This window comes from Myotis davidii, unplaced genomic scaffold, assembly GCF_000327345.1.
Source record: "Myotis davidii unplaced genomic scaffold, ASM32734v1 scaffold265, whole genome shotgun sequence".
Taxonomy (NCBI): domain Eukaryota; kingdom Metazoa; phylum Chordata; class Mammalia; order Chiroptera; family Vespertilionidae; genus Myotis; species Myotis davidii.
In genome coordinates, this window is record NW_006296627.1 from 4284835 (window position 1) to 4298509 (window position 13675).

The 13675-nt window shown below is 41.3% G+C and overlaps 1 protein-coding gene across 4 annotated transcripts in view; it reads right to left on the reverse strand.

Annotated features, from left to right (window-relative positions):
• CKAP5 (cytoskeleton associated protein 5) overlaps positions 1–13675 on the reverse strand; it is an 86817-nt gene that overhangs the window by 6225 nt on the left and 66917 nt on the right. For 3 of the 4 annotated variants that reach the window (XM_006772275.2, XM_015569532.1, XM_006772276.2), the window contains exons 28-39: positions 11836–11961; positions 10560–10709; positions 10049–10252; positions 9480–9615; positions 8852–9045; positions 6879–7051; positions 6620–6643; positions 5652–5825; positions 5320–5440; positions 1778–1957; positions 1125–1312; positions 548–623 (exon numbers count right to left, since the gene is read on the reverse strand). In XM_006772275.2, coding sequence (XP_006772338.1) covers positions 548–623; positions 1125–1312; positions 1778–1957; positions 5320–5440; positions 5652–5825; positions 6620–6643; positions 6879–7051; positions 8852–9045; positions 9480–9615; positions 10049–10252; positions 10560–10709; positions 11836–11961 — 1746 coding nt within the window. The remainder of the gene's footprint in view (positions 1–547; positions 624–1124; positions 1313–1777; positions 1958–5319; positions 5441–5651; positions 5826–6619; positions 6644–6878; positions 7052–8851; positions 9046–9479; positions 9616–10048; positions 10253–10559; positions 10710–11835; positions 11962–13675) is intronic. The other variant, XM_006772277.2, reaches the window with a different exon arrangement.

The following is a 13675-nucleotide window of genomic DNA, read 5'->3' on the forward strand; positions in this document are numbered from 1 at the left end:
CATGACAGGGGGCGGCACCCCAACTCCCCAATCGGCCCTGCTCTGAGCCCGACCAGGGGCTGCACCTAAGGATTGGGCCTGCCCTCTGCCACCTGGGAGCAGGCCTAAGCCAGCAGGTCGTTATCTCCTGAGGGGTCCCAGACTGTGAGAGGGCACAGGCCAGGTTGAGGGACCCCCCCACCCCCGGGGGTGCACCGGGCCTCTAGTAGTATTATAATGTTATAGATATGTACATTTGGAGTTCTTCCATTAAAGACACCAAAATATTTATTGGGCTATAGTTATCTTTCCCCCCAAAAGAAATGAAACTTCTTTTGATTCTAGAAGAATTGGTGGGATATTTACAAAATAGTTCTTCCTTTTTACTGTTTGAGGCCAGGAATGATTTAGGCCTGAGCTAGGGTGGAAGAAGGTAAAATAAAGACCAACTGTATTTTTCAGGTGTGTCTTGGTCGATTTGAGTCTATGTCTTAGTTCCAACTCTTCTTTCCCCACACTTTAATAAAGTTTTGCATCTTTGAAAGAGTTTAAATTATTTTAACTTCACCTTCATAACAAGCTCTGAGAATTTGGGAGAACTGGCTGTTGCTAGCAGGCTGTCTTGAAGCAAAACAAGTAGAGCACTAGGAAAAAAACCCCAACAAAACAGCATTAATAAGTTTGAAATTTGCATTACAAATAAATTAGTAATTGAAAGGCCAAGTGTAAATATTCTCTACCCATCTAATAAACTGAGAGCTCATGGATCAAATAATTCGACATTCAGTTATTACTGGTAAGAAAATGGACATCAATCATTTAAGTTTTATTAATTACTACTTGGTAAAGCTTGTCACTATTTTTGTCACTGTTTGCTGAGAGAGAAATGTACATAAAAGAGTGGTAACTGACACACTTCACAGCCCTAGTCTAGAAAACTCACTGCTACTCACTGGCTTACTGCAGTTCTTTACTCAGTTATTAGTTATAGCTGCTGTCTCAGGTTGGAATATCTTTGATTCTTGAGGAAAGAGTAATAAATTATCAGGCAAACCTAAAGTTTCAACTGATCCAGTGCCTTCTGTTTTCTATGGGCAGACAAAAGAGGGGCTGTTCTAGGCTGTAATGCTGAGAGAACGCTATACCTCAGGATGTTGGTCTGGTCCGACTTCTCCAAAACCTTCACCACTAAGAGATTCACGGAGCGGATCACCTGTTGTCCTTCCTCCAGATCTTCAATTCGAGAATCCAGCATTAAGGTGATGAGGCCATGCATCAGGTCTTTCAGCACTCCAGTGGAGGCCTCCCGGGCTAGGCTCTCTATCTGAAAGAGCTACCCAATCATAACTGTTATAGGCATGAAATGCAATATACATGGCAAGGAAGATAAACATGGGTGGCTGTTCTAGTAAATGGTTCTATCCTATTCTTAAAAATTCAGAGTATTAGGAAAAAATACCACCACTCCCCCTACCCCCGTCGAATAATAGCTGTAATTAATTGGCGTGCTTCATTCCTGTTATAGAAGTATTTTTAATGTGAGCAGATATATGTAAAATGCCAGCCAGGGCCTACATGCCTGATGAAGAAACTGGCAGGAAGCAGAATTCTAGGTAGTATGTAAGCATTTTACTTTGTATCCTAACAAGGTCAGTTGAAGTGTTGTCAACACCCAACAATAAGGTAAGCTTAAGTGTACATTTCTATAAGTGACACAGGACTCGCTGAAACATCTGTACCAACTCAGGTGGAGTGAGGGACTTAAAGGGAAGCTCAGGATCTGCAGAGGTGCCCTTACCGAAATCATGTTGCCAATGATACAGCTATACAACTTGATGATCTCATCCTTCTCCAATTTCTCATCTGCCATATGTGTGTTGTAGATGAGTCTTAACTGCATGAAAGTGGCTATAAGAAACTGATCAATGTGGCCAGACATAGCTTCGGCTTTGTCTTCTTGTCTCAGGACCTCATCGATCTGATAACAAAAATCCAAGGTGTATTTTCCAAGCTTCAAATTTCTAAGTAGCAGAAAGATACTACAAGAGATAGCTCTGTAATATTAGCAAAGCACATCTAGTATCTTACCTTAAAAAACCCCCAATCGCTTTACGTACCAATGAGTCCTTAGGGATTCAATCATTCAAGGAATACTTACTGAGCAAGATACTGTTAGGTGAATTAGTTGTAGCTCCTACTCTGAGTCTCCATGTCTAGTTCAGGGAATAGTCCCTGTTTAAATCTCTAATTTATTAGAGTGTTTTTATACCCATTATCTAATTTAATCATCCCGATAGCCCTGAGAGGTAGCAGGCTGAGAGTAAGATCTCCATTTATGAGGTGAGAAAAGTGAGGCTCAGAAAGATTAGACTATTTAGTTCAAACTCAAAACTCAGGTTTCCCAAATCTTGACCCAGTGTTCTTTTTGGTGTGATTAGTAATTGTCACTAATGGCAAAATGTTACTATGGGAAAAACATGTATTTCCTATTCACTACTTAAAAAGATCTTTATTTTTGTGATTACATAAATAATACCCTGAGACATCATGTCAATCTTCAGTGACCATCTTTTCATGTAGGGCCAAGAAACTGCACAACTCCAGGATAGGGGGTGAGGCACTTACACTACAGACTACAATGCAAATGGTTCCTCTTGGTGTTGACGAAGCCACTGGTACTACTTTCATTTATCTCTTTATCCATGTATACCTCCAAGCACATATAATTTTATATAACTAGGACTTTTCAAGAATACTGCTTCAACACAGATACTATAAAAAATACTATCTTTGCCCAGCCGGCGTGGCTCAGTGGTTGAGCATAGACCTGTAAGCCAGGAGGTCATAGTTCGATTCCCCATTGGGGTACATGCCTGGATTGTGGGTTTGATCCTCAATGGGGGGCGTGCAGAAATAAATAAATAAATGCATTTTTTTTTTACTGATTTTAGAGAGGGAGAGGGAGAAATAGAAACATCAACAGTCAACAGGAATATACGCTACCTTGTTTTATTGTGCTTTGCTTTACTGTGCTTCACAAAGGCAAGACCCTCTACAAGCAAAAAGATTAGGACTCGCTTTATTGTGATATTCACTTTATTGCAGTAGTCTACAACTAAACCCACAAAAGCTCTGATATGCCTGTAGTTTTCTTAAAAAAAAGTTTTTACTCATTTTTAGAGAGAAAGGGAGCGGGATAGAGAGATAAAAACATCAGTCAGCTGCCTCCTGCACGCCCCCTACTGGGGATTGAGCCTGCAACCTGGGCATGTGCCCTGACTGGGAATGGAACTGGTGACCTCTTGGTTCATGGGTCAATGATCAACTACTGAGCCACATCACTCAAGTTTATGGGGAGGTACTATTAAGCTATATAAATATCCCATTTCTCTTCAAATTTTTAACTTATATGTGAATGGATTTGTGGTTTCCTATTTAATTTGATTGATTGATTTGAGAGAGAGGAAGGAGGAAAGGGGCAGAAAGAGAGAGAGGGAGAGAGAACATTGATTTGTTGTTCCACCTATTTATGCATTCATTGGTTCCTTCTTGTATGTGTGCTGGCTGGGAATCAAACCCTCAACCTTGGTGTATCGGGACAACGCTTTAACCAACTGAGCTACCCAGCCAGGGCAAGTTTCCTATTTTGTTAAATTTTATTGAATCTAATAAATTTACTGAATTTTATTCAGTTTGTTGGATTATAAGTCATCACTATCTTTATTTATTTTGATGCTGAAACTGTCCTTGTTCAAACAGAGAGTTTGTTCCAGTTGGCCTCTGGGTACTGACTGGTAACATGTGCCTATCATTCTCTGAGCTCATCCTTCCCATCCTATGGTTTGGTATGAATTGTTTCAGGATCATCTTCTATTTTCCCTGATTTGGCCCTGGAATCAGCCATTCACCAAAAAGCCCTCATTCCTTTTAGTAAAAAATGGTATTTAGAAGACAAAACTTGGGGATGCTTGTTGCTGCAGGGGTGTTGCTGTTCTCTGGTCCTCTCTGTGGCAAGAGCTAGTGAATTTATGTATATTATCTATAACATACATTCATACCACATACATACCCACATGCTTATATATTTAAATTGATATTTCTAAATCTACATATTGAAAACCATGAGTTCATATGATGCATCTATTTCTAGTCCAGTACAAGAGTTCATTCTATTTGCTTCCCTCCCATATTTGTATTATTGTTCTATGACAGTAGGAAACTTGGCTCCTATTTTCCTTATTTCTTTGACCAATCCCTTTGTATGTAATCAATCCCCTTATCCCTGCCACCAGCTCTTCCCATGCAAATGCTCACTTCTGCTTTGGCTCTAACTCCCCATTCTGAGCCACCCACACACTGCCCTGCTTCCTCACTCTGCCTGCGTCCCTCTCACACGCATGGAGGTCTTCCTCACTCTGCCTTGCGTCCCTCTCGCATACGTGGAGGTCTTCCTCACTCTGCCTGCATCCCTCTCGCACACGTGGAGGTCTTCCTCACTCTGCCTGCGTGGACAGCCTCTTCATCCTGCTTGGGCTCTGACTCCTAGCTCTGCATCGCCCCTCCTCACAAGGCTTGGGCTCTAAGATCATCAAACTGGGCCACTATGGCTCCACTTGCACTCCCTTGCCACATGGGAGATGCCTACCTTGCTCTACCCACCTATTGGCTTTAGAACTGAACTGTTAGGGAAGGAAAGTAGAGAAAGAAGAGAATAATAATAATAAAAAAAGTAGCTTCTTTATTTGAAATTTTCTGATTGTTTCCATCACAAAATAGATTCCAAACAGCTTACTCTGAGGCTTTTAAAACTCTGCATAACTGGGTCTCATTCTGTACCATTCTTCTCTTGCCCACTAGGCTCTGGACACACGGGCCTTATATTGTTTCCCTGAACATGCCATGTTTATTCCCACCCTAGAATTTTTGTAGTAGCTATCCTTTCTGCTTGGACCCCCGACGATCAATCTAAGTAACTACCTAGTTCCTTTCTCCACTCACCCCATCTGAGTTATATTTATAGTAGTTATCGTCTGATAATCTTTTGTTTACTTATTTGCCTCTGTCCATTAAAATCTAAGTAAGTTTCCCTGAAGTTGGACCCTACTTACTCACTTCATCTCCAGTCTCTGGTGAATGAATGCAATTATACAGAGTAAGGCTCTGAAAGAGATGCATCCTGTGAAGCAAGTGATGACTTGAGTGATCCCTGTGCACTTTTTTCATCAGCATAGTACTGAATGCTGTCTGCCTCCTTTAATACTGCAACCTGTATGCAACCATCACTCCTATAGACTTTATATCCACCAGTGGAATTACTGTCATGAGTAACACCCCCATTACCTGTGTTAGAGCTTGGATGCTTGTGTTGATGTCACCACTGGCTACTTGGGAGATAATGAAATTGATTGTGGATGCTGTGTTACTGTGCATATCATCAAAGTGTGGAGAAACAGCCCGGATCCTAGAGAGCAGAACAAAGGGAAAAGTTCAATCTTTATTGTAAGAGATCCCAGTGAGTTGGAATTATGTAATTCCCCACTACATCCAGGTCTTAGTAAAAAACTGCTATCAGCCAGGTAGTAATTAGTTCTAAAAAGTTATAATTGCATAGAGAGCTCTTTTCACACATGCACTCATGAACTGCTTATCCTATGTGAAAGAGGTTAACTTACTTGGGTTCAGGAATAAGGACCGGTTCAAAAATGTCATCCAGTTTGTGCTGCACAAGTTCTGGCATTTCACATTGGACTGTGCCATTGTCATTCTCAATCTCATCGAGATCTAGCTGGAATTCTCGGCGTACCATCTGGGCTGCCTCAGGATGCCCGCTCATGCTTCGAGCTTGGCTAAGGAAGCAAAAGGAGACTCCTGAACTAAAGAGACTTCTTAACCAAAGGGCAAAAGTAGCACTGCCAGGTGCCCCAAAGCTTGAAGACAGATGTTCAACTTCTGGTTTCAGCCCCCCTGAATGATTTAAGTTTTTGAGACTAAGTAGTGCCACTAAAGGGCAACAACACTGGTTCATGAATATCCTGAGAACAGATAACTTCACTTTCTACTTACAGTACCTGCTAAGTTATAAGTATTCTTTCAGCTTCACTAAAGCCAACAAACCTTGTACAAAAGGGGCAGAAAAGAATAAAATGAACTTATATTGACTCAAAACTCACTACTTCTGGCAAAAATTTAAGAAAAATCTGGAATGGCTGTTTTTTTCTACCAAATTAACCAGTGTTTAAGTTTTTCTAATCATAAGCATCATTCCATGCAGTGTTCAGTACATTTTATACTTTGAGAGACAGTCTCACTTCTTTTAATTCACTAGTGACTGGTTAGGGCCAGAATTATATTCAAGTAATAGATATTCAAAGTTTCCAAATTCAAATTGGTCAAAAAATACTCATGATACACCCCAAAACACAGCTGTCTTGCTAAAAAGGCAGTATTTTGAGTCTCTAAGCTGCCACTCCTGCTGGCCAGTGGACTTTCATGGAAGGCTGGATTTGTGGGTTACTTATGAACCCCCTATACTCTGGTTATAAACTCTTAAGCCAATCACCCTCCAGAGGGGATGAATCCAAGTCAGAAGTTAGGAAGATATAAGATCCCTGCTAATGAGAAATTAGCAGGCAGTACTTACATCCTATAAGTGCGATACATAATTCTGTCCACGGAAAAGCAGTGAAAGAAGGCACAAGACTATTTAGAAGTGGTTTTGTGACAAAGACAAAGACAATGAAAACTGAAGGATTAAACATTTGTTACGAGACATTTACCCAGACACACTGTCATGCATGATAATGGCTACAAGAACTCAAGATTATGTTTCAGGATAAGCTCTGAGCACACAAGGCAAAGTCCACAGAGATGCTCTGAGAAAACTATCTCCATCTACATACTTGAGTTTGGAGGACATGTCCTCAGCTGGTCCCTTGCGCAGCATGTTGGCGTTGGAGCTCATGCTCTGTGTGCGCTGAGGTTTCTCTTCTATCTGTTTTATTGGTGCAGCAGAAGGCCTCTTTGCTGACCGTTTAATCCTTTCCTCAAGCATGCTCATATCCTTTTCAGAAAGCTATAAAAAGAGGCCAAACTTAATTTATTAGTATAGCCTTCTACTACAATATAAAGAAAATCTAAAACCTAATTAATTGGAAGTCTCAAGAATTAATAACCATGTTCATATTGAAGCAACTAGAACCTGCTATGTTAGGATAAATTTACTATCAAAATGTTTTTTAAATAAATTGTTAAAACCTACCTTGCTGTAATAACAGAACATATGAAAGGATACAAAAGGAAAGGCTATTATAACCACAAATAAAAAGATCAGAAATTAAATGAAGCATCCTCATTTTTGCTGTGTCACCATAGCTAGCTGTGCGACTAAGCTTCTGGTCACTTGTGAAATTCCCATCTGCTTTATCTCCTGCACTGGCCTGTAGTGAGGATTTAATTAATACAAGTAAAATTATGTAAGAACAGTATAAACATATGTGAAACTAAGAGGTCACTGAAGTGAAGAACTGAGGTCCAGCCACAATAGTGACTGGCTCAAAGGAAGTAAGGACTCGGAAGCAGAACCTAATGTGCTTTGAGAGTCTGGCTCATGGCTGTAGCTCAAGACTTGATCTGTTAGGTACCAGTATCACATTATACAAATGTGAGTATTTGTTCACTAAAAGGTGAATGCACTAAAATTTACAGAGAAGGTTGTCAGGTAGAATTTAATTCCCAGATTAGCTCAGATTTCTTGATTCAAAAATAGCCCTCATTTCTAATGCAAATTGCTATGAATAGAATGCTCACAAAAGAAAATCTGATTTCCAATAAAACAGCCTAACTATTGCCCTAACCGGTTTGGCTCAGTGGATAGAGTGTTGGCCTGCAGACTCAAGGGTCCCAGGTTTGATTCTGGTCAAGGGCATGAACCTTGGTTGCGGGCATGTCCCCAATGGGGAGTGTGCAGGAGGCAGCTGATCGGTGTTTCTCTTTCCAGCCTAACTATCCTATATAATAAGAGGACAATATGCAAATAGACCGAATGGCAGAACAACCAAACAACCAAAGCGTAATACGCTAATGACATGCTAAGGCTGCTCTATTGCTTGCTATGATGTGCATTGACCACCAAAGGGCAGATACTCCGACTAGTAGGTTAGCTTGCTGCTGGGGTCCAGCCAATTGGAACTGAGTGAGATGGGCTGGAAATGCCATGGAGCCCTCCCGGGGTCCCTCTCTAGCTGGCCAACCTCCTGCGTCCCTCCCTGGACAGCTGACTCTGGTTGGCCCCCATCAGAAATGGGCCAGACAGGGCCGGACACACCCTGGAGCTCTCCAGTGGTCCCTCCCCAACCCAATCAGGCACCGGTGGGGTCCCTCAGCCTGGCCTGTGCCCTCTCGCAATCCAGGACCCCTTGGGGGATGTCAGAGAGACGGTTTCAGCCCGATCATGCAGGCCACTCCCCTTGGGAGGGCGCCAGACGCAGGGCTCATGGCTGGTGAGCACTGCTGCAACAGCGCGAGCCTCTCCTGATTGAGACCGATTGGGCATGAGTCCGTGGCAGACACAGTGGAGCCAGGATGAGCGGGAGAGGCATGTAGGAGCTGCAGGCAGCATTGGACTGTGGGTATCAGCCTGATCCCTACAGGCCACCCAGAGGGACCCCACCCATGCACGAATTCGTGCACCTCTAGTCTTACAATAATAAGAGATACCCTCCAGGGTTTATCTAGAGTCTAAGACACATTGATAGGCTGAATTCAATAAAAAGTGGTAAAAAACTTAGCCACAGTTCAGATGGTATGAAAACTGACACCTAAATGATCTTGCAATTCACAACATGCTGACAATATTCAGAGAAAAGTCACTTACAGTTCCAATAAGTTTGAACACCTGATCCCCATGTACATTATACACTGTGACAATGGTGTTGAGGGCAGCATTGCGCACAGTGTTGTCACGGTCTCCTATGTGAATCGCTATCTCCTTTAAGGCTTTTCCTGGGGTTGGTTGACAAACATTCATGCCATAGGACTCGACCAGACACCCCAGTTCTTCCAGGCACTCTGATGGGAGAAAGACTAGATTAACAAGACTCAATGCACATTTGGCACAGAGACCTATCTTATTAGATACATTTCCCTTGGCATACATTAAGGACTAAAATCTTATTCTGGCTCTGCCTATAATTTTTCCTTGTTTACCTTCTTATAAAACACACAATGAAACAATAGTGTTAAAGCAAGTTCCTCTGAAAGGAATGCCTGTGAGTCAGATGGCCCCTGTGCACTTGATTTTGTCACCAGGGTGGTACTGAGTAGTGCCTGTATCACCTGATACTTGGCTCCACCAGTGTGCAACTCATCACTCTCACAGTCCAGATCAGAGGTTGGACTCAACCACACAGACAATGAAGACATATCCTTGTTCATCTACAAACTATTTCTTTTAGAGGTCACTGCAACACAGACTCACGCCTCAGTTTAAATTGTTGCTTCACCTGCTCTCTGCTTTGAGTTTTTGGATTTGGTTCCTTCCATGATGAAGGGGAACATCTTGCTGGCTGGGTAGACAAGGCACATCCGGTTCAGGATGGCGCGGACGTCTTTACGAATGACATCCTTTGGTTCTCCAACCTAGTCAATACGATGATTATGTGAGGCATTTTCTGAACAGCGAAGGTTCTCCCTCTACCTCCTCCCACCATGCATCACTAGATCTTAAAAGAATAGGACAGTGGTTGGCAAACTGCAGCTCGCGAGCCACATGCGGCTCTTTGGCCCCTTGAGTGTGGCTCTTCCACAAAATACCATATGTGGGTGCGCACGTACAGTGCGACTGAAACTTCATGGCCCATGTGCATAAGTTGGTTTTCGGCCTGGGTGAGTCTATTTTGAAGAAGTACTGTTGTAATTTGGCTCTGTTGACTAATGAGTTTGCTGACCACTGGAATAGGGGGATGAGTGCTGGAAGTTATATCATATAATGGAAAGAGAGAAGGAATAAAGTATAGGATCTGAGGTCAGCTGGAAACTTGAGCAGTCTTCCAGAGTGAGAAAAGCACATTACCTTGAGGATGAGATAGGGGATGAAGGAAGATGCTTCATTCTCAGTAAGATGATACTCCTCCTCACTTAGCAGGGTGAAGAGTAATTTTAAATATTCTAGGGCTTTCATTAGGACACTTGTATTGGTATCAAAAAACCGCAGGGTAAGCCACTTTAAGATGAGATCCAGGCAACCAATGACACCCTCTTTTTCACTCTCCAAGTGCTTAAAACAAAACAAGACAAAACCCTCATAAATAAGACTGCATGAAACTTTAAGTTCTATTAGGCAATTACCTCTGAAATTTGACTAGAGTCCAAAAAGAAAAATGATAGATTTGTAAGTCTCCATTTAAGACCTAAAATTATAAACATACAGTCATTTGACCTGTCAAATAATACAATAGCTCTAAAGATAAAGAACATGATGTATTCCAGTTCCTTCTCAAGTCACGCAAACTTCTGATTATTTCATAGGGCTCAGTATTTCCATATGTATGAGACACATGCATATTTATCAACTGCAAACTTACATCAACCATGACAGCAAGTGCTTTGTTATGATGCTGAAAGTCTGAGTGAAACATCTCATCTTGTAACCATTTAGCCACACAGCTAGACATTTGAGTCTTTAGTTGCTCAATGTATTCATCCCTTGGAGTAGTAAAATTCCACTTCAGCACCTAAAAAATACCAGTGAAGAGAGGCTGTAAGGGGTGCAACTGAAAGGAGGTTGAGAACTCTATTTAAAACAGCTGCTGGAATCAATTTAATAGAATATTTTAAAATTTAACCAGATTAATTTGTAATGAAAATGTATTCTCAAGCTGTCATACCTCTGGAAGCTTAACTCTGAAAATCACCTAAAAATAGAATTTTTGGCAATTCTTATTTTCTAGAAAAACCAATGCTTTATTATTGATATAACTGTTATTACACAACAATTTCTATTGGCAAAACTTTAATAAAGGGAAAATGAAAATATTTATAAAAAATTTAAATGTACATAGTAACATTCTAGGAATTTAATATAGATATACTCATACATGTGCACAAAGACCACCTTTCAGGGATGCTTATGGCAATATATTTATAATAGTGAAACACTAGAATGTTCAACATAGTGAGGCGGGAATAAAGGAAGGTGCATACATATATGGAATGATCAAGATATTTCAATTATTATTTAAAAAATATCCAGAACAAAGAGTAGGGCAAGTTCCCATTTGTACAAATGGAGGGCTATATATTTATACATTTATGACTGTACAGGTATGGCATATTAATATTCCTGGAGTAATACACAAAAAAGCAGGTAATAATATCCTTCCTGTGGAGGGAGACTGGAATGGGAGACGTGCTTTTCATACTACATTCTACACTTTTTGTACTGCTTGAATCTTTTTGAAAAACAAAAAAATATTAAAAAAAATTTTAAACCAGTCAATAAAACTAGATAGAACTAGCCATATTATAGTTACCAGTCTGTCTGTCAAGGTATTAGGTACAAGAAGAAGTAGTCTACTACATTTGTGTAGTTGGTAAAAATCAATGAATACTTTCCATCTTTGATTCTAAAAATTACAACAACTTCTATTTCTTTCTATTTGGAGGAACAATAGGCAATGGCTCAATTCTAGTTTCTTTTGTAGGAATTAATGGTCCCATAAAGTAGTCTTATAGAAACCAGATATAATTTATAAAAAAAGATTCAGTTTATTAGTTATGAATTTCAGACAGCAAAATTATTCTTGAACAAAACAAAACAAACAAGCAAAAAAATCCCAAGGAGTCTTATTCCTTCCTTACCTTTAATCCCTTTTCATCTTTTATTCTTTGCTCCTTTCCATTTGGAACAACAATAAAAATAGGACCAGATTTGTCTTCATCCTCCTTCAAGCTGGTTTTGCTCGGCACTTTCTTTCCTTGTGCACTCTATGGTTCAGGGGATATTGGTTAGACAGGCTACTGCTCCTTGGGAATACCATGTTGCTGCCCAGTAAAAGGGCACTACACAAACCAGAGGCATCTCTGCACATTATATTCCACATGAAAGAAACAGGTGAACCACAGAATCTTACACGTATTATGTTTCTGTTACACAGACAGGTTTTCTAGAAATGTTTCTAATAACATTCTTACATACTGTTGGTTAGTCCTTGGATTGGCATGTAATGTAGTTGGAAAAGCTGTCTTATCAATCACTAGAGGCCCCGGTGCATGAAATTCGTGCACTGGGGAATGGGGGAGGTGGGGAGAAGGGGGTGCGATCCCTCCGCCCTGTGCCCACTCACAGTCCAGGAGCCCTTGGGGGATGTTCAACTGACCCATGGGGAGCAGGCCTAAACCGTTAGTCGAACATCCTTAGTACTGCCACGGAGGCAGGAGAGGCTTCTGCCACCAACGCTGTGCTCGCCAGCCATGAGCCTGGCTTCTGACTGAGCAGTGCCCCCAGGCGGGAGTGCACTGACCACCAAGGGGCAGCTCCTGTGTTGAGTGTCTGCCCCCTGGTGGTCAGTGTGCATCATAATGACCGGTTGTTCCGCTGTTTGGTCGATTTGCATATTAGCAAATAGGATTATATAGGATTTATTATATAGGATTGGTCTGGGTCACAAACTATTTTTGTTTATTGGATAGTTCTGCTCTTTCTTGAAATCTTCAACACCATTTATAGCTTTCCATATTAATGACATTTTGGATGCTAGTCACACATTTTGCCTCACTTAGTTGAGAAAGCTTTCCTATTTCTGTCCATATAAAATACATCTCTATTATCTATATAAAAGCCTAATAGGCTGGAGTGTCAGGGCCATGCCCTACCATCACTGGCAGTTGGTCAGAGTAGAGGGGGAGCAATAAGGGCGCCTCTGCATCCCTGAGGAACCCCCACACACTCTGAGTCGCAACGAGTGGGAGAGCTATTGAGATGGGCCTTAGAGCCTAGGGCGTAGGCCCAGGTGGAGTCGCTACAGGTGAGGGATTCACCTAACTCAGCAGATACTGCGGACAGGCCTGATGGCAGCTGGATGGCTTGGCTTCCAGCCCTACAGGGCATACTAAGATTCAATCATGAAATTCTGGCAAAGGTAGTCAGTTACCATTCTTGTTGTGTTTATGCAAACAATCAGGCCAAATTGAATACAATAGAAAAATTGGTCATAACTTGGCTCTTTTAATAAACAGAGGTAATTTTGAGGAGAAAAATTCTATTTCAATAAACAAATGTTTATTGAACAATCAACAAACTGTAACAAATGGTCTGGTGGGAGGGAAAGAAAACTTTTCAGTGTTGTAATGTACCCCATGAATCACATAAGGACGCCTCAAGAAGTCGAATTAAAGAGTCACATTTATTGCAAATCTGGGACTATGAGGGGGCAGAGGTGCCCTTATTGCTTCCCTTCTACTCTGACCAACTGCCAGTGATGGTAGGGCATGGCCCTGACACTCCAGCGCCAGCCATTTTCAGGGCTCCCAAGCAGGATACCAGGCTTTTTCCGTGGCGCTCTTATTGGCTTCAAGTCTTCAGAGTACAGATAGGGCTCTTTAAAACATGATACTCCAGTCAAAGTTTCCAGTCAATAAAACCACTATTGGAAACCGGTCTTATTGAATTTATGCAAAGAAATGTAATGCCATGATTTAT